Genomic DNA, 24,999 nt, shown 5'->3' on the forward strand with positions numbered 1-24,999 from the left:
TTTGTAGTGGGTGCTGCTAAAAGTGTGAAGAACTACAATGGTTATTTGCTGTGATATAAAGTAATTCACGGTAGATCTCCTGCGCTGGCATCGAGGCAGATATACAAATCCATTTTTTGCCGACAAAGGCTCCGATTCAGATCAAAAACCTGATTTTAGCAATGTACTAAACCAGGGGTCTCCAGATGTAGTTCGCTAGTTCCCTAAAAGTTGCTCCCTGAAGTGCATCACAGTTCATAATTCAGAGTTTAAAGCAATTGTGTAGTTCTGGCATAAGCCAAGACCTTTTGACTCTACTAAAATTATATGTATGGTATACTTATTTAAACTTCAAGTCGTTTTTCGATACCCCTCTTCATCCATATCCATTGGTCTGCTGTTGTGTCATTCAAATTTAGCTTCTGCCCACTGCAGCACACAGCATGGGCCAATGGGTCAGCCTATTTCAGCAACTGATTAAGTTCACTTTGACTGACTGCATTTTGCTTTTTCACAATGAGCACATCCACACACAAGGTAGTTCCATTCAGTGCTAATATATATATATATACATATTTTTTTTTTTTACTTGATAATTACTTTAATGTTGCCTTTGTGTTTAGAGTTTGAGGAGAAAGCAGGACATTTTTTGCCAAATGTAAGCACAGCCCACATTTCACGCTTTATCAGTCTCCTACCAATGCTGTTGTCAAATTTGACGTGTCCTGTGTTTATCTGACTGCTCGTATTTCACAGCATAACAGATTGCGTCCTTTTGAAACTGTTCTGTATTGTTATTCTCTTTTTCTCTTTTGATTATGAATGCAACACACAAACCTTAAGTGTCGATATTATACATGTGAATTCATAAACACGTTTAACACGTCTCTCTTTCTTTTCTTTCTTCCTTCCTTCCTTCCTTTCTTTCCTTCTTTCTTACTTTCTTTTTTCATTTCTTTCCTTCTGTCCTTCTTTCATTCATTTGTTTTTTCTTTCTTTCTGCCTTTCCTTCCATCTTTCTAGCTTTCCTTCCATCTTTAATTCCATCTTTCTTGCCTTCCTTCTTTTGTTCCTTCTTGCCTCATTTCATTCTCTTTCTTGTCTTTTCTTCTTTCCTTGACACTTGCCTTCTCTCCTTTGTTTCTTTCCTTACTGCTTTCTTTCTTTCCTTCTTTTGTTTCTTTGTTTCTTTCCTTCTTTTTTTATTTCAATTCTTTCTTTCTTTCTTTCTTTCTTTCTTTCTTTCTTTCTTTCTTTCTTTCAGTGCATAATGGCTACTCATTTAAAGGTGAATGACATTAATCATAGTTTTAGTATTTATTTCTGTAGCTGTGAAGACCTTAGCCATTTTTTTGTTCTCTAGTTTGCCTAAAATTTGTGTCCGAGGCATCATTGAGAGTTGTCTGTGATTTAGGTAAAGGCACAATTCTGAAAGAATCTGAAGGCAGCATGGAGCCTGTGCTGCTGGGTGCAGTGCTTAATTTGTGCTTTTGTTTCCGGTGCTGATCACCGTCACTTGATTTGAGGGCTGGCGCTTAGTCTTCTGCCTCAAGCATTTTCTGAGAGCAAAAGACACATATGGGAAAGACGGAGGAAAACAAAAAAGAAAAAGCGGCACAATGAGAGAAAGCAGCAGCTGTGAGCTGAAGGGGCAGGGAGTGGTTTTAAATGGATTGAAGAGGTCCGAGATGGCTTCGGATTACGCTGCCTCAGTATTCCATGTTTGCACATTCAATTGCAGCAGCCGCGTGTTTAAGAGGAGGGCTCTGGGCACCAGCACCTTTTTATTTACAAATTAAGCACTGGCTGGGTGAATTCTCTTTCAGCAGCCAATCAGCCAAGTATAGGTATATTTGATTGCCCTGCATCTTGAGGAATGCTGCCACTGAGGCAAGGCACTGCACAGAAATCCTGTGCAATGACTTGAAGCCAGAAGGGAGGACACTGAGCTAATATTGCTTGCAGGCAACTGAAAACTACAGATGACTGTGATGCTTTGGATGAACGGAAATAAGGAAATAGCATCTTGCAGGACTAAGACATCGATACACTCACCCTCCAGAAAAAGAGAAATTGTTGAGAGGAAACACATTTGCAATATATTGCATACATTGACAATGCACTATGCACGAGGATCATCAAGAATCTACAACAAAAGTTACAGCAGACATCTTCTCTGCATTTAAAGACAATAACCAAAGCAGAATATTCCATGTGAGTGCTACTACAGCCTAATGTTTTCTCACTTGACTATCTTCCCTCAACATTTACATACAGATTGGGAATGAGTCTATACAATTCCTGTGAAGATTTACTACAGCAACACATTCTACAGCACTCTTGTCTTCACATAGACAAAAGTCAGTCTGGTTCACCGCCTGGACCACACTCAGCACCTGGACCACACCCAGCCCCGCAAAACCTGGTCCAATTACTCCCCAGTGGTACACAGCAGCATTACTCCAGTCTCTCAACCCAAGACACCAATCTCCCCTGCATCTGCAGTAGACATCACCAGGGCCACGCCGGAAGGATCGAGGATCGCATTACAAGACCACCAACACAAACACAGTGGAGGGATCACAATAATCTTCAAGGAAACCATCAAATGCACCACAGCCAAAGAGATACAACCCCCTTCATGGAGTACCTGCACACCAAGCTATGGATTTTGGCAAATTTCACCCTGAATGGAACACCAGTCTACTGACCACCTGGACCACAAGCAAACTTCACTGACGATGTTGCAGATTTCATTGCCTCCCTCACCATTGACTCCAAAGCATACATACTCCTAGGGGACCACACTTTCCAGCTGGAAGACAGGACCAATCCTAGTCAGCCACACTCCTCAAAAGTCTATGAAACCTTGGACTGACACAGCATGTCACTAGACCCAACCACACCACTGGGTACACCCTCAACCTCAACCCCATCTTCATCTCCTTTACCAATAACATGGTCATCGCAGGCATGCCTTTCACCTGGACCGACCATGCCATTGTCCACTTCAAGATCAACATCTCTCACCATAAAATACCTGACACTACAGGTCTGGCCAGTTGCAGCTGGAACAGCATCACGGAATCAGATTGTTCCCACACCTTAAGCTAGAACTGGCCCAACCCCTCTGGAAATTTAACAAGCAACATCAACTATTTCAACAAGTGGATTACAGAATGCACTGATGTCCTGCCACTCCTCAAAGATAACTACCAGAAGAGAACTTTAAAGTAAGCCAACTGGTACACAAAGGAACTACGATCAACCAAGTGCTACTACAAACAACTGGAACAAAAATGGAAAACCAGTCAGAATCCAACTAAACAAGAACACCTTGAGAGCAGCCCTAAAACTTTACAGCCAACAAATCAGAGAAACCAAGAAGAAGGCCCTAGCTGAGAGCATAGAATGCAATTCCAACAACAAAGAGATCTTTGCAATCATCCAAAACTGTATCAGCATCCACCACCAACAGCATCATCTCGTCCTATGACCTTTAGTGATACCTATCGGAAATCTGCAGCAACAAAACTCAACTATCTATAACAACTTCAACCAAAACCTGAACCTTAGCAGTCTCGCCTCCAGCCTGCCCACAGAAAGCTCAGGAAAAGCCACAGATACTAGGAAATCAATTGCTGCAAAGGAAATAGCTAACATCATGAGAACCATCCTCTCTTGAGCCCAAATAGACCCTTGCCCCTTTCACATCTACAGCGTGGGCATCTCCCTGATCAGTGAAGTACTCACCTGCATCCTAAACACCTCCATTGCCACTGCCACCTTCTCAGAATCCTGGAAATATGCAGCATTTAACACACTACTAAAGATACCTTGGGTACTCCTTCCAGCGAACAAACTATCACCTGATAGCCCTACTACCATACCCAGCCCAGGCCATGGAAAAAAGAATCAACAAGTGACTCACAGACCACCTTGACCTACACCTGCTCCTGGACACCACTCAAACAGGTTTGAGACCCAACCACAGCACTAAGACAGCCCTCATCACTCCAACCAAGAACATCAGGATGACCCTTGACCAAGAGGAAACAGCAGGTCTCATCCTGCTTCACCTCTCAGCAGCTTTCGACACAGTCTCCCACTCCACCCTGATCAGAAGTCCTCACTAGACAGGTGTAGGAGGCTGGCCTGGCCTGGAGTGGGCACCAATGGTACTTACACCTTGTGCCAGGTCCAGTTATCCCTTATTAGTAGATTAGTAATGTTCTAGCAGCTTAGGCCGATAGAAGTAGCTATAGCAGAGCAGCTTAGGCTGAACTAGGAGACATGCAAAGCTCCTACTATACCATTTATATCATATAGGTACTATATCATAAGAAAGACAATACTCAGAGTTACTAAAAATAAAGGTACTTTATTTTAGTGACAATGTGCCAAAAATATCTCAGAGGATATACTCCCCTAGGAGTTAAGAAAAATACACAAAATATACACACAAACCAAAATCAGGTAACTAACACAGTCAGAAAATAGTGCAAACACTGTGGAATACAATAGGATGCAATAGGCCTAGGGGCAACACAAACCATGTACTAAGAAAGTGGAATGCGAACCACGAATGGACCTCTAGGCTAGTGTAGTGTGTAGAGGGTCGCTGGGAGTGTAAGAAAACACTAAGGGTGTCCAAGATACCCCACCCCAAGACCCTGGAAAGTAGGAGTAAAGTACTACTATTTCCCCAGAAACACACTAAAGTTGTGATAGAGGATTTTGCAAAGACCACAACAGACTGCAAAGCACTGAAGATGGATTCCTGGCCCTGAGGACCTGCAGAGGAAGGGGACCAAGTCCAAGAGGTGTGAAAATGTCCAGGGGGGGGCAGGAGCCCACTAAACCCCGGATGAACGTGCAAAAATGGCTGCCTCTGGATGGAAGAAGCTGAAGATTCTGCAACAACTAAAGGTGCTAGGAAATTCTCCTGCATGCAGAAGATGTCCCACGGAGTGCTGGAGGATGCAGAGTTGTTTCCTTGGCAAAATATTGCAAACAAGCCTTGCTAGCTGTAAGAGTCGCGGTTGAAGAAAAAGGGTGCTGCCCGAACCCAGATAGGACCAGGATGTCACCACTTGGGAGAGGAGGCAGAGGGAGCCCTTAGCAACATAAAGAGCCCACGCACAAGAAGGTAGCACCCACAGAAGTCCTTGAACACGGTTTCAAGAAGTCTGAACACGGCAGTTGTCTCAACACTGCAAAAGAGGGTCCCACGACACGGAGATCAACTCAGGGAGCTGAGCATCGCAAGACAGAGTGCAGGGACCTAGGCTTGACTGTGCATGCAGGATTTTGTGGAAGTGTGCACAGAAGCCCTTGTAGCTGCAGGTCACGCAGTGCACAGGATTACTGTCTGGAGAGGGGAGGCAAGGACTTACCTCCTCCAAATTTGGACAGTTGGACCACTAGACAGTCTGGGTCACTTGGGTCCACCATCTGTGTTCCAGGGGCCATGCTCGTCAGGATGAGTGGGGTCCCAGAGTACCGGTGACGCTGAAGTTTGGTGCCTGCTGAAGCAGGGGGAAGATTCCGTCGACCCACAGGAGATTTCTTTGTGGCTTCCAGTCAGGATGAAGGCAGGCAGCCCCCAAAGCATGCACCACCTGGAAACAGTCAAGAAAGCCGGCAGGATTAGGCACTACAATGTCGCTGGTAGTCTTCTTACTACTTTGTTGCAGTTTTGCAGGCATCCTGGAGCAGTCACTGGTCGATCCTTGGCAGAAGTCGAAGAGAGAGGTGAAAAGAAACTCTGGTGAATTCTCGCAAGTTGTTATCTGAGGAAAAGGCCACTGGAGAGACCCTAAATAGCCCTCAGAGGAGGATTGGCCAACTAGTTATGTAAGCACCTATCAGGAGGGGTCTCTGACGTCACCTTCTGGCATTGGCCACTCAGAGGCCTCCAGAGTGCCCTCACACCTCTTATAACTTATAAGTTACTTAAGTGCAGTGAAAATGGCTGTGAAATAACGTGTGCATTATTTCACTCAGGCTGCTGTGGTAGTACTGTGTAAAGGTTTGTCTGAGCTCTCTATGGGTGGCAATAGAATTGCTGCAGCCCATAGGGATCTCCTGGAACCCCAATAGCCTGGGTACCTAGGTACCATATACTAGGGAATTATAAGGGTGTTCCAGTGTGCCAATTGAAATTGGCAAAAGTGGTCACTAGCCTATAGTGACAAATTTAAAGGCAGAGAGAGCATACGCACTGAGGTTCTGATTAGCAGAGCCTCAGTTACACTGTTAAGCACTATACAGGTATACACATTTAGGCCACAAACTATGAGCACTTGGGTCCTGGCTAGCAGGATCCCAGTGAAACAGGCAAACCACACTGAAAAATAGGGTTTTCACTATGAGCACTGGGGTCCTGGCTAGCAGGATCCCAGTGAGACAGTAAAACTCACTAACATATACTCACAAACAGGCCAAAAGTGGGGGTAACAATGCTAGAAAGAGGCTACCTTCTCACAACAGGCATCCAAGGATGTGCTCTTAACTAGATCTGCTCCTTACTTACTGGAAGAGCACAGAAACCCATCATGCCGCCCTGCACTTGGAGAGAAAAGAACATTATCTGTAGTCTCCCAAGGATCCTCTCTCAGCCCGACACTATTCATCATCTACCTGGCTTCACTAGTCAACATCATCAAGTATCACAACATGAACATTCTCTCCTACGTGGATGACACTAACTGATACTCTCCTTTACAAGCAAGACTTCAGTGACAAGAACCAAGTTTGCCACCTGTAGGACCAGAATCGCTAACTGGATGACAGCCAACTTCCTTAAGCTCAACTTAAACAAGACAGAAATTGTGATTTTCAGAAAAAAATAGCTTTCTATGGGACACCTCATGGTCAGCAGACCTTAGACCCACATCCACCTCCACCACGCATACCAAAAACCTAGGAATCATCTTAGACAACAAGCTTGACACACCTGCGCTGGTCAACTCATTGACCTCCACCTGCTTCCACATCCTGAGAATGGTGCAAAAAATCTTCAAGTGGCAACCACAGAACACAATAAAAACAATCACAGCGGAACTCATTACCAGCAGACTGGACTATAGAAACACACTCTAGGCTGGAATCATCAAACAGCTCCTGAACAAACACCAAGTCATCCAGAACACAGCAGCAAGACTGGGACTAACCCTACCTCGCTGCTCTTAAATCTCACTACACCTCGGAGAATTCCACTGTCTCCCCAAATACAAAATGCCCATTTCAAACTCTCATTGCACACGTACAAAGCACTTCACAACATTGGCTCCACATTCTTCTACCACCACATACATTTCCACCAACCTGCCAGATACCTCTGCCTCAGCCAGACTACCACTTGTACACGTACCCTGCATACACAGTAGCAGAGAAGGTAGCTGCTTTTCTTACATCTACACCAAAGCAAAGATGACCTTCCACAACACATCAGAGCCTCATCTCTTCTTGAGTTCCCCAAGAAGCTGGTAGCTTTTCAAATAACTTCCAGGGAGTCCTCCACCTAACCTCCTGCTAAGTGCCTGGATACCCTCACAAGTAAATATTATGCTAAACAAACTGACATATTCTAACAATTCCTGTGCAATAATCAGAAACCTATGAAGGTGGGAGGAAGAGAGCTGCAGCAGATATGTTGAAAGATAAAGTATTCAAGACCAACAGGAACCTTGGGAGCAGTGGTGTTGCAGACTATGGACAGCCCTATACTGTAATTTACCCAGGCAAAGTTGGGAAAGAAACAAACTTGTTGCACCCACAAGGTTAGGGATTGTGAGAAAGGGAGAGTCACACCAGGATTTGGGATGGTTCTGTCTTGTTGGTTCAGCAGCATTCCACCCTGGAGTTAATGCAGGACCCATGTGTTTGGGACAGTGGAACCAGAATGGATAGCTAGAGACCAAATAGCCCAACTGTGGCCTGGGACTAGGGCAATGAGCCATTGAATTGTTACCACCCACCACCCAACAAGAGGGATCCAGTGTTATACCCTATATGTTAGCCAAGCACTAGTATAGGTGTTAGCTGACCAGCCATGTGCTACATAAGATGGATGTTTCCTCACACGCTACAGCACAAACCTATCCATAACTATCTATCCCTAGAAATAATTAAAATATGAAGGCAACATTAAAATCTCCTGAATTATATGAGTCAATCTACATATGAGCTCATAGGGTAAACTGAGGTTTTGGCTCAGCTTTACAAAATTTGTTTTCATACCCATGCGTGACGCTAGTGAACTTAGTTCAATGCACCTACTCCTGAATGTGAAAGACAGGTTAGTGTAGCCGTGCAGAACCCATCAAATACATAACTGAAGTGGCATCAATGCTTTTGGGTTACTTACAGTGCCTAAAAGGAACCTATGGATGCCATGGTGTTTGAAAAAAAATATTTTATTCTTTTTTTATTTTATTCATACACACAAACTGCACTAAGAAAAATACATTTGAACTATAAAGCGTTTTATTTCAACAGTCACAACCTGTTGCTTAGCAAATCTAAAATAACCAGACAAAATATCATAATAACAGCACATATGAATGTTGCATACAACAAGAATAAACATTTCTAACATAGATAAAATGTTATCTAAAAACCTAACACCCTAAAACCTACATCTATGCGCTACACTAGGAGAACACGAGGTCGTATAACTTGCATCTTGACTTTCTAAGGGACAATCAGTGCACTGTATACCTGTTAACAGCAAGGTATACTGGAAGTCCATCAATCAATCACGATTTATAAGGCGCGGTTAATCACCCAATAGGGTATCTAGGCGCTTGCAGGTCCCGGAAGCTTATTCAAACAGCTAGGTCTTGACGCCATTCAGAATTCTGGAAGTGAGTTGATGGTCCAGAGGTGCGTGGGCAGGCAGTCCTAGGTTTTTGCTGTGACGTGAGAGCAGGTGCTTCCTCCACTTCTGCCTCTGTAGATACGGAGAATATGGGCAGCTGGTGATGAGACCCTGTGTCACAGTGCATCTCGTGTGTAGAGGTAGGCACTTGAAGATCTTACATAGCATGTGCAAAGTGAGGAAGAAGGCAGAGGAGACAGCGTTGATCTGTGATTTCATGGCAAGTGTTAGAAATGGGGTCTTTGGTTGACAGTCAGGTTACCCCCTGTTCAAGCAAGGACCCTCACTCTAGTCAGGGTAAAAGAGAATCACCCTCAGTTAACCCCTGCTTGGTAACTTGGCAGAGCAGTAGACTTAACTTCAGAATGCTAGGTGTAAAGTATTTGTACCAACACACACAGTAACTTAATGAAAACACTACAAAATGACACAACACCAGTTTAGAAAAATAGGAAATATTTATCTAAACATAACAAGACCAAAATGACAAAAATTCCACAATACACAAGTCAAGTTATCAATAAAAATGCAAAAAGAGTCTTTAAGTAGTTTTAAACACACACTAGCGCTGCTAGCGTGAAAATGTACCTGGTGCGCGTAAAAAAAAAAACTGCACGGGGCAGTGTGCGTCAAAAAGGGTTTGCGAGGCATTGATTCCACTCACGAGCGGGACCGTGCGTCGTTTCTCCTTTTGCCGGATCGGGCGCGTTGTTTCTTCTCTCTTCAGGAGAGCGATGCGTCCATCCGGTCAGCACTCTCGGGCCCGGGCAGGCCTTGCGTTGTTTTTCCACGAACAGCAGTACTTGAGTCGGAAATCCAGCCGCACGATGATCCGAAAACCCTGCAGCGCGGGTTGTGATCTCCCAGCCTCCGTCAGCGATGCTGTGCATCATTTCTCCTGCTCCGTGCGTTGATTCTTCGGTCGCGTTTCCTGCGAGCGTCGTTTCTCAGCTGCAGAGCCGGTGGCGCGTCGTTTCTTCAGCCGCAGATCAGAGTCGCGTCAATCTTTTCCCCGCACAGTGCTCTGTGCGTGGATTTCCTTGTCTTTATGCTACCAGTTTCTCCTTTCAGGGTCCCAGGAACTGGATGGGCACCACAGGGCAGAGTAGGAGTCTCTCCAGAGACTCCAGGTGCTGGCAAAGAGAAGTCTTTGCTGTCCCTGAGATTTCAACAACAGGAGGCAAGCTCTAAATCAAGCTCTTGGAGATTTCTTCACAAGCTGGAAGTCCAGTCTTTGCCCTCTTACTCTGGCAGAAGCAGCATCTGCAGGATAGCTTCACAAAGCACAGTCACAGGCAGGGCAGCACTTCTCCTCAGCTCTTCAGCTCTTCTCCAGGCAGAGGTTCCTCTTGATGTCCAAAAGTGATCTAAAGTCTGTGGTTTTGGGTGCCCTTCTTATACCCAATTTCTCCTTTGAAGTAGGCCTACTTCAAAGTAAAGTCTCTTTTGAATGTGAAATCCTGCCTTGCCCAGGCCAGGCCCTAGACACTCACCAGGGGGTTGGAGACTGCATTGTGTGAGGGCAGGCACAGCCCTTTCAGGTGTGAGTGACCACTCCTCCCCTCCCTCCTAGCACAGGTGGCTCATCAGGATATGCAGGCTACACCCCAGCTCCCTTTGTGTCACTGTCGTGTGTGAGGTGCAACCAGCCCCAACTGTCAAACTGACCCAGACAAGGAATCGTATAAGCAAGAAAATGCTCACTTTCTAAAAGTGGCATTTTCAAACACAATCTTAAAATCAACTTTACTAAAAGATGTACTTTTAAATTGTGAGCTCAGAGACCCCAAACTCCACATGTCCATCCGCTTCCAAAGGGAATCTACACTTTAATCAGATTTAAAGGTAGCCCCCATGTTAACCTATGAGAGGGACAGGCCTTGCAACAGTGAAAAACAAATTTAGCAATATTTCACTGTCAGGATATATAAACCACATTACTATATGTCCTACCTTAACCATACACTGCACCCTGCCCTTGGGGCTACCTAGGGCCTACCTTAGGGGTGTCTGACATGTAAGAAAAGGGAAGGGGTAGGCCTAGCAAGTGGGTGCACTTGCCAAGTCGAATTTACAGTTAAAACTGCACACACAGACACTGCAGTGGCAGGTCTAAGACATGATTACAGAGCTACGTATGTGGGTGGCACAACCAGTGCTGCAGGCCCACTAGTAGCATTTGATTTATAGGCCCTGGGCACCTCTAGTGCACTGTACTAGGGACTTACTAATAAATCAAATATGCCAATCATGGATAAGCCAATTACATACACATTTGTCAAGGAGCACTTGCACTTTAGCACTGGTTAGCAGTGGTAAAGTGCCCATAGTAACAAAAACAGTAAAATCAGAGTCCAGCATACATCAACAACCTGGGGAACAGAGGCAAAAAGTTAAGGGAGACCACACCAAGGATGAAAAGTCTAACAAAAAGCTTGTTGTCAATGATAATTCTGAAGTTTCTGGTGTGGTCAGAGTGAGTGGGTGTGGGTCCTAGGTCTGATGGCCACCAGGAGTCGTTTCATGTGTTGCTGCTGTTGCCAAAGATCAGTACTTCCGTCTTGGCTGTGTTCGACTGCAGGCAGTTGTCCTTCATCCAATCAGTGACACTTGTCATGCATCTGTTGAAGCTGGATCTGGTGGTGGAGGGGTCGTCGGTGAGTGAAAGGATGATTTGGGTGTCATCTGCATAGGAAATTATGTTGAGACCGTGGGATCTGACGATGCATTCAATGCATTCAAGAACATGGGGCTGAGGGATGAGTAATGGGGGACACCGTAGGTGATCTCCTTGGGTTCAGAAATGAACGGTGGAAGGAAGATCTTCTGGATTCTTGTGGTGAGAAAGGAGGTGATCCATCTGAGCGCATCCCCTTGGATGCCGATGTGGTGGAGTCTTTTGATCAGTATGTGGTGGGATACGGTGTCAAAAGTTGCTGAGAGGTCAAGGAGGATCAACGCTTCTGTTTGCCCTCATTCGAGGAGGGTTTGGATGCCATTGGTGGCTGTGATCAGGACAGTTTTGGTGCTGTGATTGCTGTAGAAGCCGGAATGGGAGGCATTGAATAGTTGGTTATGCTCCTGGTATGTCATGAGTTGCTTGTTCATAATCTTTTCCAGTACCTTCACTGGGAGAGGGAGCAGGGAGATTGGCCAGTAGATGTTGGGTTTGTTGGGGTCGGTGGAGGGATTTTTGAGTAGTGGTCTGACATTTGCCATGTTTCCAGGTGTCGGGAAATGTTGAGGTGTTGAACAGGGTTGTGAGTTCCTGGCCTATCCTTTGGTTTCCAAGGAGGAAGATGTAGTGCAAGCATGGGTCTGTAGGAGCTCCCAAGTGGATGGATTTCATGGTGGAGGTGATGTCCTGGATGGAGAGGATGTTCCAGGTCGTCAGTATGTGGTTTGTGTTGATTATGGTGGTGGCGTATCTGTTGAGGAAGTCAGTAGGTGGGAGTTGGGGTTCGAAGTTTCTGTATATGGTTGCGATCTTGTCGTGGAAGACGTGGGCAATGTTGTCACACAGCTCCTGTGAGGGTGTGATGTTGTTTTCGCTGGCAGCCGGGTTGGAGAATTACTTAACGATGTTGAAAACTTCCTTTGTGTTGTTGGCGCTGGTTGAACTGCATGTGGCAAGGGCTGGCTTCTTTGTTGCCCTCAGCAGGTGGTGGTACAGGTTGAGGGAGGTCTTGAAGGCTGCTCTGTCAGAGGTGTTTTTGGCCGTGCGCCATCTCTTCTCCAGCTGTTTGCTGTCTCCTTTAGCTGTTCTGAGTTCTTGGGTGTACCAGCTGACCATTTTGGAGGATTTTCTCAGAATGTTGCTCTTGATGGGGACAATGCTGTTGGCGCAATTGGTGATCCAGGTGTTGAAGATTTTCACTCCCTGTTTGAGGTTGGTGGTGGTAGCGGGGTTGGAGGTATTGATGACGCCCGCCCAACTGGTCTCTCAGATTTGGTTCCACCTCTGGTGGAGGACACTGGTCATCTTCGGGGTGGAGGTGTGGGGGCTAGAGATGCTGGACAATGGAGTGATCGGTCCATTTGAGTTCTGTAACATGGCTGTCTTTGATGCTGTTGCTGGAGGTGAAAATGGGGTCCAGCGGGTGTCCTGTGGTGTGTGTAGGGTAGTGGACAATCTGGGTCAATCTGAAGCTGCTCATACTGTCGAGGAGATGTGCAGTGTTGTCATTTGGGTTGTCAATGTGGAAATCACCTCTTGCAGTATTGTGCATGATAATCTGGGGTAAAGGCCCTCTCCTGAAAAGTGGACAAGTGTGTGCCCTTTCATACCATATCTTATCTACGAAGGGAATTTCCAAAATCACCTTAGTAAGGTCTGGCACAACCAATGTGTATCTAGATGCTAGTCAAAGACACATACTTATAAACAAATAAGGTAAACATACATTTCAGACTTCACTGTTTTAGCTAGTGTTCTTGTTTAACCTTGAAACAGAGATAACAAGGTACTTGTTCCAGACTGATGTTGTATCAGGTGACCTACCAATGTCATTGTCTGAGTGACTTGACACTTCTTGGAAACTTCAGGACAGATAACACCTGTGTCAAAGCAGACATGTTGAAAACCAAAATACAGTAAATGGAGTCTCAGCCTGTTCAAAATGGAGTTGGACCTCAAGGTCTTCACATCAACCCCGGCTTGTAGGTCTGATTTGTGATGTCATTTATATGAGATATGTATAGGGATTTATCTGTCTTATATCCACCCTCTCAGAACAATAAGAAATGCAACTCTGTAACTAAAAATGATTTCATCAAATATATTATAACATGAAATAAGTATACACTACTGCAATCAGCATTACATATATATAAATATCTAAAAAACAAGGAATAAACTAGTGAATATGCATTCACATTTTCTTAAGCCTCACATCTTTCTATTTCGAAAAGTAGAGAAAATTGAATCTCAACCTCCTCAAACTGGAGTTGGACCTTATGGCCTTTATATCAGTTCCAGTGATGGAGAGAGAGTTAGACTATTTTTCTGTGTTGATAATCTTGCACTTCTTTCCGGTTTGGTATGCCTTACGTACTTCTGATAAGCTTGCTCTGTTCACAATGTAGACGAGTGCCATTTATTCTGTATGCATGTATGTGTGAGTGAATGTGTGGCATAAGAGAGGTATATGTTGCTTCATTTAGAGCATGCTTCCATGTTCACTAAAACAATTTGTATATATTTTGGCTTAAACCACTGAACTACAACTTTGATTTGAAGTGCCTTCTAATTTTATGAAAAGATCCTTCAATTCCAGAAGTATTTCAAACATGAGTTTTGAAATGGAGAGGGGTTACCTTACTTGGGTATTTATTTAGGTGTATAACGCACTTATAGTGAGGAAAGTCCAGTAACCAGGGGATACAATTTTTATAGAGGTTGTGTTACACCGTACAGTGCAGGTGATGGGACAAGGGGGTGGGGTGAATCAACCCTCAATGTTTATATCAGTCAAATAGAACTAATGTTAAGTAATGGGTAGTAAAAAGAAGCTATTGAAGAGCTTTCTTTCTCATTTCGTGATATCCGTTCCTTCGTTTCATGCTTTAAAGTTATTAACTTGAAAATTCTATCTCACCTCTTCATCGAGCTTCACCTGATTTAGGTGGCGTTGTTCGACCAGACTTACACAAAAAGCTAACGCCATAAATGAGCCCTGGGCACGGGGCTACATCACTTTCTGAGATCATGGTCTTCTCTTAAAACCTTACACATTTCTATGCAGTGGAACTCATAGATATAGAGTTAATGTAATCTGTTTAGTCCTTAAATCGCCGCCAAACACACATATGAAGTGTACAGCATGATAAGATATATTTACCTGCTAGATTAATGTTATTAAACTGAACTCTAGTAGTGCCCAGGGTTTCTTTGATGCAAGCATCCTTCTGGAAACAGGTCTGTTCTTTGGGTGTGCATAGTACACACGTCAGTCTGTGCATATACTCCTGGCAAGCAAGTACCAAACAATCACGAACATGCTACATACGTATGCGTGCCTTAAAGCCACCTGCAACAACCACAACACCACTGCATCCAGTTCTTTTCAACACATATGTAATATTCTTTTAAATAATAATTCTGATACCTGCGATTGCAGAAAGTCGGTGTTTGGAATAACAGCTCCCATTAAATCCAGTAACACCTGCAAACAGCAGGCGTTTACTTTTGCTGCTTCTCCCAGAACAAATAAAGCTAGGATCGAATCCAACCTAATTGTTACGAGACAGAAAAAACATACTTTAATTCAAATCAAAATAACAAAATGTGATGTGCCTCTATTTTTTCAAGTATTTATTTTATTTAGGATTATTGGTGTAGCTCAGCTTTCCAAACAGAGTAGTGCAGCTCTGACTTAATGCAGCAGGAACAGTTCTCTAAGTTATGGGGCCGGATTACATACAGTGAGCACAGGATATACTACTTTAGAACTTGTCTCTGTCACAATTTTGCGCTAACTTGTGTCTTAAGTAGTTGAAGAGCGTGCTGGAACAGAGGTATTTTACCATCTTGGACAAAGGTAAACGGTTGGTTGTCTTTGAGATTTTAAAAGTATGTGCTTCTTTTTGAAGGAAATGTACCACTATTTTCTGACAGCTCTAAAGTAATCATACTGCATAGCACAACACCAACCAGTCAGGTAAAGCAAAATAAAAACACAGCAAAACCATAACAGGGAGCAAATGAACATAATGGTTAAAACGGAGTGCAATGCAACAACCACAGTGCAACACAGCAATAATACAGCACAATAATGCAGAACGAAAACACAACATACAAAATAATTCAAAACATCCCCACTGCAACAAAATTCAATACAATATGTTGGACCTGGCCCTTTTTGCAGGGTCATCCCCAAACGTTGTGCTTCCTTCTTCTTATTTTCTCTGACCAGTTTATGTTGGCTTTAGGACTCTGGGCATTTTTACCACTGCCAACCAGTGCTAAAGTGCATATATTTTCTGTCTAAATTGTATTGGTGATTTGTTTATCCTTGATTGGCATATTTGATTTACTAGTAAGTCCCTAGTGAAGTGCACTAGAGATGCCCATGGCCTGTAAATCAAATGCTACTAGTGGGCCAGCAGCACGGATTGCGCTACCCACATGAGTAGCCCTGTAAACAGGGCTCAGACCTGCCTTTGCAGTTTCTGTGGGTACAGTTTGAAACTACCTATTCGACCTGGCAAGTGTACCCCCTTGCCAGGCCCAAACCTTCCCTTTTTGTACAGGTAAGGCACCCCTAAATAGGCCCTAGGTAGCCCCATGGGCAGGGTGCAGTGTATTTAAAAGGTAGGATATGTACTTATGTGTTTTACATGTCCTGATAGTGAAATACTGCCAAATTCAAATTTTACTATTGCACGGCCTATCTCTCCCAGAGGTTAACATGGGGACAACCTTTAATTATCTTTTAAGTACAGTTTCCCATTGGGAGTAGATAGAGATATGGAATTTGGGGTCCCTAAACTCACAATTTAAAAATACAGATTTTGGTAAAGTTGTTTTTTAGATTGTCAGTTTGAAAATGCCACTTTGCAAAAAGAACAGTTGATGGATGGAATGCAGAACAAATCAAACATTCACCCCCAGTCACAGATCTGGGTTTAATCCATCAATTGTTTTGCTCACCATGTCATTCCAGTTTGGACCCAGCCATATGCAAATCAGTCTTGACCCTGTTCCCCATGGGAACAGTCCAGCCCGAGCTGCCATACCAGGTCCTCCCTAGACCGGACACAAGCATCCTAGGACCAGTTTTGGGGTATCACCCCTCTTCAGCCGGCCTAGCTTGAATCTGGTGGCATAGTGAGCACATGACAAACATCTGGGCATACCCTCCACACTATTGGCAACAAATGCAAAAAGAACAATTGATGGACAGAATGCAGAACAAATCAAACATTCAACCCCAGTCACAGATCTGGGTTTAATCCATCAGATTTTTGCTCACCATGTCATTCCAGTTTGGACCCAGCCATATGCAAATCAGTCTTGAATGTTTGATTGGTTCTGCATTCCGTCCATCATTTGTGTTTGTTTGCCTTTGACGCCATAAGTGCGCCGGGTATGCCCAGACGTGGGTCCCAGGCTCACTATGCCACTGGATTCAAGCTAGCCTGGCTGATTGCGGGTGATACCCTGAAACCAGTCCCAGGATGCTTGTGTCCAAACTGGTGTGGCATGGTGAGCAAAATAATTGATGGATTAAACCCAGATCTGTGACTGGGGGTGAATGTTTGTTTGTTTCTGCATTCCGTTCATCATTTGTGTTTGTTTACTTTAAGAAAGTGGGGATTTTTCTTGCTTAACCATTCGGTGCCTCTACCTGCCTGTGGAATCCACCTCTGGGTCAGATTTACAGTTGGGCTGTTTTTGAACTCCCTCTAGACAGTGACACAAAGGGAGCTGCGGTGTAGCCTGCATATCCTGATGAGTCTCCTGGGCTAGAATGGGGAGGGAGGAGCTGACACTTACACCTGAAAGGGCCATGCCTGTCCTCACACAATGCAGTCTCCAATCCCCTGGAGTATATCTGGGGCCAAGCCTGGGCAAGGTAGGATCTTGTCAACAACAGAAACTTTCATTTGAGGTTTGCCTACTTCAAAGGCAGAAAGGGGTATAAGTAATGGATCCAAAACCCCAGATTTTTAGATTTACTTCTAGATCAAAAGGAACATCTGGCAAGGAGAAGAGCTGGAGGAAGACTACTGCCCCTTTGCCTGTGAGTGTGCTTTGCTGGGTTGGCCTGCAGTTGCTGCTTCTGCCTTTGACTGGACTTTGCTGTGCTTTCCTGCTTGTGAAATGTCCCTAAGGGCTTAGACTGAGCTTGCTTCCTGTTCTGAAGCGTCAGGGCCATCAAAGACGTCCTCTGCCAGCACCTAGACTCTCTTGTTGAGACTCCTACTCTACCAAGTGGTGCCTAATCCAGTCCCTGGGCCCTTGAAAGGAGAATCTGGTGGAACCAAGACTGAAATCCATGCACAGGACCTCTGTGGGAGAAAAATCGACACAGCACCTGCTTTGCTGCTGAAAAATCAATGCCCCACCTGCATTGCAGCGGGGAAATCGACGCAACTCCTGTGTACGGCTGCCATAATCAATGTGTCAATCAATCAGTGTATTTGTAGAGCGCGCTACTCATCCGTGAGGGTCTCAAGGCGCTTTGAGAGAAGGGGGAGCTGCTACTGCTCGAACAGCCAGGTCTTGAGGAGTCTCCTGAAGGTGAGTAGGTCCTTGGTCTGCCGTAGGTGGATGGAGAGGGTGTTCCAGGTCTTGGCCGCGAGGTAGGAGAAGGATCTGCCGCCAGATGTTGTCCTGTGGATGCGTGGGACGGTGCAGAGGGCGTGTCACCCATGCAGCGCAGCTCTTCACCACCGTGTGCCAGAATTTCACATGCATCATCACTGGGCATAAAAGCCACAGTGAACCTAGGCGGACCCGAGGTTGCCTTTCCGGAACTAGACACATCGCTCTTCTGCAGGAGAGTAAAACGACACATCACCTACCCGAATGAAGAAGAAATTATGCACTGCCTCACTTGCGAGAAATGAATCGACGCACCACTGACTTTTCCGACGCACGCTCACCCGTGCTGCTTTATTTTTGATGCAAACCATGTACTTTATGTAACATCAACACATCCCTTGTTTTCTATGGAGTAAGATTCTTTTTAATTTAAAAATTCATAACATTACTTGTGTATGTTGGATTTTTGTCATTTTTGGTCTTGTTTGATTCAGATAAATATTGGCTAGTTGTCTAAACTGGTGTGGTGTCCATTTTGTAGTGTTTTTTGACCTTGTCACTGTGTGTATTGGTACAAATACCTTGCACATTGCCTCTAAGATAAACCTGACTACTTGTGCCAAGCTACCAAGGAAGTGAGCAGGGGTTATCCTAGGTGTGTATCTTCCTTACCCTGACTAGAGTGAGAGTCCCTGCTTGGACAGAGTGCAAACTGACTGCCACCTAGAGACCCCATTTCTAACATTGGTGATCAGCGGTTGGAATAGAACTTGTATTTGTACTTGACATGTAGTGATTGGTGTACACTACTGTTTCAATGCAGACCATTACATGACCATATACAGTTTTTTTCCTCTTATGTTCTCTGGTGTCCTCCTGGATGTATTGTTGGTATTTGGGACTCTGGTTTGTGGTTGCACCTCTGATGCCTTGGAAGAATGGAAGTCGACTTCTGGCACCTAGAGATCTATACAATGAGGGAGCTAAAAGGTTTCTGCAAGGAAAGGGGGCTGGCTGTGAAGAGAAAGTGCTAAAGGTGGGTTATTGAGACAGCCCTGTTTCAGTATGAGATTAAATGCTGGGAAGCAACCATACCAGATGACTCTGAGGAGGAGGACTACTCTGATGAGGAGTGCAGTGGCCGTGAAAGGGAACCAGAGAGAGAAGGATAGCTCCTAGCTCAGGAGCAGTGGCTGAGAGAGCCTTAGCCAAAGAAAAATAAATTTTTGTAGTTCATGACCTGAGCTCTGCAGAGCTGAAGCTGGAAGCCATGAGGGCTGAGTCCAGTTCAGATGGTGACAGCAAAAATGTTACATCTGATACTAAGAAAGACGCGCACATGCCCAGAGACTTGGTGCCCAACTTGAAGGAGGGAGATGACATACACCAGGAGGTTCAGGTTTATGAGGTAGCTCCAGTGGTGCACAGGGTCCCTGAGGTGGATTGGGGAACTGGCACAGGGAGTCATATTCCTAGTGATGGGAGGGGTGCTCTACTGGCTCTAGGTGAGAGTGACAGGGAGAGGGGTTTCCCCTGGAAGAAGTCCTAGTAGGACAGTATGGAGACACCCCAGAAGAGTGTGGGTCACCAGTCTCAGGGGGGTGATGTGGCACTGGATGGTGAGGTGGGGGTAGTTTGGTTAACACATGTGAGGGGCTGTGTGATATGATTGTGGGAGTCTAGGTAGCCCCATTGGCAGGGTGCAGTGTATTTAAAAGGTAGGACAGTTACTGATGTGTGTTACATGTCCTGATAGTGGAATACAGGCAAACTCTGTTTTCACTATTGCAAGGCCTATATCTCCCATAGGTTAAAATGGGGACCACCTTTAAATATCCTTTAAGTTTAGTTTTCCATTGGGAGCAGATAGAGATTGGGAGTTTGGGGTCCCTGAACTCACAATTTAAAAATACACCTTTTGGTAAAGTTGGTTTTTAGAGTGTCAGTTTGAAAATGCCACTTTTATAAAGTGGGCATTTTTCTTGCTTAACCATTCTGTGCCTCTACCTGCCTGTGGAATCCATGTCTGGGTCCAACTGACAGTTGGGATGTTTGTGAATTCCCTCTAGACAGTGACACAAAGGGAGCTGGGGTATAGCCTGCATATCCTGATGAGTCTCCTGAGCCAGAGTGGGGAGGAAGGAGCTGACACTTACACCTGAAAGGGATGTGCCTGTCCTCACACAATTCAGTCTCCAACCCCCTGGCGTGTGTCTAGGACCAGGCCTGGGCAAGGCAGGATCTTGTCAACAACAGAGACTTTGTCTACTTCAAAGGCAGAAAGGGGTATAAGTAGTGGACCCGAAACCCCAGATTTGTAGATTTACTTCTGGGTCAAGAGGAACCTCTGCCAAGAAGAAGAGCTGAAGAGCTGGAGAAGGAGTACTGAACCCTTTGCCTGTGAGTGTGTTTTGCTGTGTTGGCCTGCAGTTGCTGCTTCTACCTTTGAGAGGACAAAGACTGGACTTTGCTGTGTTTTCCTACTTGTGAAGTGTCTCCAAGGGCTTGGACTGAGCTTGCCCCCTGTTCTAAAGTCTCAGGGCCATCAGAAACATCCTCTGCCAGCACCTGGACTGTCTTGCTGAGACTTCTACCCCGCCAAGTGGTACCTAGTCCAATCCCTCGCCCTTTGAAAGGAGAAGCTGGTGGAACCAAGACTGAAATCCATGCACAGGAGCCGTGCAGGAGAAAAATCGATGCAGCACCTGCTTCGTAGCTGAAAAATCAATGTCCCACCTGCATCACGAATGGGAGATCGACTCAACACCTGCGCAGCCCGGCTCTTCACCACCATGTGTAGGAATTTAACACGCAACATCGCTGGCCGTCAAAGCCACAGTGAACCTGCACGGACCCGAGGTTGCCCACCCAGAAATCGACGCATCGCTCTTCTGTGGAGAGAAAAAACGATGCATTGTCTACCAGATGAGAAAGAAATGACACACTGCCTCACTTGTGAGCAATGAATTGACGCATCGCTGACTTTTCTGACACACGCTCGCCCGTGCAGCTTTATTTTTGACTCAAAGTAGGTACTTTGTGTAACATCAACACATCTATTGTTTTCTGTTGTGTAAGACTCTTTTTAATTTTAAAATTCATAAGTTTACTTGTGTATGTTGGATTTTTGTCATTTTGGTCTTGTTTGATTTAGATAAATATTTGCTATTTTTCTAAACTGGTGTGGTGCCCATTTTGTAGTGTTTTCACTGTGTATAATTTACACATTGTCTTTGAAATAGGCCTGACTGCTTGTGCTAAGCCACCAAGGCGGTGAGCAGAGGTTATCCTAGGTGTGTATCTCCCTTATCCTGACTAGAGTGAGGGCCCCTGCTTGGACAGAGTGCAAACTGAATGCCAACCAGAGACCCCATTTCTAACTCAATGAATCTGCACAAATATTCTTATCACACATTACCACCTCTACAGATCTGCTTTCATATTGCAGTGGTAAAAGGTGTTTGCACCAAGTAATGCCATACTTAACACCAAGGACATTTAATAGCACCAGTGAAAATGTTTTGCCATATGGCTGCGGGTGGTGTACAGACAAAGATTCGGTGTCAGGGTAGAATAAGGAAGGTTATGACCCAGTGGGAAATGCCTAAATGCCATTGGGATAGTGCAAGACACCACAGTGTACAGTTAAAATTTCCCATTGAAATTTCACACATTCAGAGGCGAAGCTTGGTCAGTAAGACTGGGGGGTGTGAGCTTCAGATTTCCTAACAATCACGCTGGCACATAATAGTAAAATATATTATACAACAAGCAGGGTGCACAAGAGAGGCTTGAGGGGCAGTGAAAAGGGAGCTGAATGCAGACTGGTATGTGGTACAAAGTGAGAGAAAGCTCATTATTTTGTGAAATAACTAACATTTTGATGTCTTTCCAAACAGAGAGCGGGGGAGAGTGTGTGTGCATTTTTGTGTGTGTGTGTGTGAAAAGTCCTGGTAAAAAACAACAGACACCTCACCATACCCAATTGAAAGCACCTGTGCCCAACAGTTTTTCACAAAATACATTTATTAGAGGGTTGGCAGCACCCTAAACATCCCACCTAAAGCACACGCTCTGCACACATTTTTTTTTTTTTTTTTACATTACATAATTACATATGCAACTCATATATACTAGAGATGATTACTACTCAAGATGATAACACAACACTATTAATAATAAGGACCTGTTTTTTGTCAAAAATAAACACTCTCCTTGGTTTTCTTCAGTGTTCTCTGATTTTAGAACTTAACCCACTGGGGTTCCTATATCAATTCACTTAATATCCAGCAACCTCTAGTGGAAAGCCTTTACATGACTGAAAAGATTATTGTAAAAAAAACAACAGTGTAACGAAGAGTTAAGCATCCATCTTGCATTATTAAATTAGTGCAAAATGTAGCAAACCTAGCTCTAAAACCCATTCCGCTTTTCAAATGGACTTTGTGCAAGAACTTGTTGGCGTGCGTGGTAATCATGTTCTAAGTATTAATAAACTTTATAAATTATTCAGTAGTATAGCCCTGGGGCTCAAACTCACCACCTGCTCAGATGCATTACACAGGCCAAAACTTACAGAACAGTGAAAATTTAGTCTGAGACAACAGGCAGATGTGAGTGCCACTCCTGCCAATGCAGTTCTTCCACAACAGAGAAGATGAACGAGTGAGCCATGTTAGCTTTCAAGCAACCCTGCAAACACTGCATATATTAAAAGAGAAACTCATAAACACTCTGGAGAAAATGGTATGGATTTAGGAAAAAATTTAATTGTTTCTGCTCTCCTTAGAAGTTCTGTATATTTCCATACATGTACTGTGCTTACTTAGCTGGGAAATAGACGAGCGCTACATTGACTAGTTTGGTAGAAGTAAGGCCTATGCCTATTGTTAAAGCTTAACAAGGTGCCAAACAAAGCAAAAATAGCCTCTAAATGCTTCTCAGAGAGGAAACAGTAACTAAATGCAAATTTTAGTTTTCTATTTCCTCTCTTCTCCTTACTTTTCCACATATATACTATAGAAAACATCCTTTATATATGTGACCTACAGCATAGATGATGTCACTGGCCATGTTATGAGTGATGTAATGTGTGAGGTCATAAGCAGTGCATTGTGGGGCATAAGTTATAGTTAGCTCAGATAACTATAAGTGCTGCATTTCAATGGTTTTGTATGTGTAAAATCCGAGCCTAACTAAAATGTTCCTGTAACCTTTGTTTTTTCAGTGAATTTCTAAGATTTATTTGATTCTATTTCCTAAGCATAACATCCCTATGCCCTTTGGTGTATTCAGTGAATTTCCCATTTAAAAAAAATATTATTGTACTGCAATTTCACCTGTATTTTCAATTTAGTAATATAAATTTTCACAAGTTTATAAATACAACACATTTATTATATATTTTAAAAGTAACAACGAACAAAACAACATATTGTACATTATGTAAACTTTTTATAAATGCAATACAGAAAGTCTTTCTCTTTTCTGTATTCATTTTTTGGATCCACAGATCCACTGTGATGCCACCACAAATCTGCTGCAATTCCAGGAACACACTCAAACATGAACTTCTCATTGGATACACTAAGGCCTGATTTAGATCTTGGCGGAGGGGAATACTCTGTCACAAACATGACGGATATCCCGTCAGCTGTATTATGATCCCATTATATGCTATGGAGGTCATAATAGGGTGGGCGGGATATTAGTTACATTTGTGATGGAGTATTCCACGGTCCAAGATCCAGAGCAGGCCCTAAGCCTCCACCTATCACATTGCAAACCATGCCCTAAATCAGTTATTTGGGTTTCACATCTCTCTAGAGACAAACTCAGAACCACAGCAACATCATTTTTTTGGCTTTCCTTGAAAAGAAGGGAGTTTCAAAGGTAAGATGTCTTCTGTTGATGATTCAAGAGAAGGGGAAGAGTAGGACAAAAAAGAAGAAGACTGACCATCTCAAAAGAATTCCTCCACCCTTTGAAAATATTTCTCCATCCCTTCAAGAGAAAAGAAAGTTCTCCTTAAAATGTGTCCAATGCAGTATATGCTATAAAAACCTATCAAGAAGATGGTGAAGATGTTTTTACATGGCACATCCTCCATTTGGAAACACGTGAAAAAATACACAGGACATATCACAACATGATAAGAGAGAGGGAAGGCGATGTATGATCATCAGCATCTGGACCATCTGTGTGTGTTAGTGACTTTATAGGTGTCTAAAAGGGCATGTAAGTGGCTAAATTGATTGGTAACTGGCTGTGTAAGTGTTTGGGTGTGTGCCTGTGTGCAAGTGGCTCTGTTAGTGGGGGGTTCATAAGTGCTGTGTGGGTGTGAGTGGATGTGTAAGTGCCTCTGTCACTGTCTGACTGGGTGTGTGAGTCGCTGTATGGTGTTTTTTAAAAAGTTATGTGAGTGCGTGTATGGGTGGGTGACTGGGTGTGTAACTGGGTGTATGGGTGTGTAAGTGCCTGTGTAACTGACTGAGTGCTGAGCACATGAATTACTTTATAGGTATGTGAGGGGCGTGACAGTGCCTGCATGGGTGTGTGAAGGACTATGTAAGTGGATGTATAGATGAGTAAATGGGTGTGTAGTTGGATTTATGGGTGTGTGACTGAGTGTGTCAGCGATTATCTGTCCATGTGGCTAGTGGGCACATAAGTGTTTTTGTAGGAGTGTAAGTGGGTGTGTAAGTGCCTGCCTGACTGTGTGAGTGAAAATTACATACTATTAAATTACATATTATAACCAAGCTCCCACGTCTAATTTGAAACACATTCATTCAAGCTGGCCTAATTAAAAAACTATATTTTCAGTATAGTAATTCCTCCTCTTTTTTGCGGATATTTTTTACTTAAT

At 44.0% G+C, this 24,999-nt stretch overlaps 1 protein-coding gene across 2 annotated transcripts in view; it reads right to left on the minus strand.

Moving 5' to 3' along the window:
* TMEM232 (transmembrane protein 232) overlaps positions 1–24,999 on the minus strand; it is a 756,305-nt gene that overhangs the window by 530,738 nt on the left and 200,568 nt on the right. For both annotated transcript variants that reach the window (XM_069226429.1, XM_069226419.1), the window contains exon 9: positions 14,971–15,094. In XM_069226429.1, coding sequence (XP_069082530.1) covers positions 14,971–15,094 — 124 coding nt within the window. The remainder of the gene's footprint in view (positions 1–14,970; positions 15,095–24,999) is intronic.

The sequence above is a fragment of the Pleurodeles waltl genome, chromosome 1_1 (genome assembly GCF_031143425.1).
Source record: "Pleurodeles waltl isolate 20211129_DDA chromosome 1_1, aPleWal1.hap1.20221129, whole genome shotgun sequence".
Classification (NCBI taxonomy): domain Eukaryota; kingdom Metazoa; phylum Chordata; class Amphibia; order Caudata; family Salamandridae; genus Pleurodeles; species Pleurodeles waltl.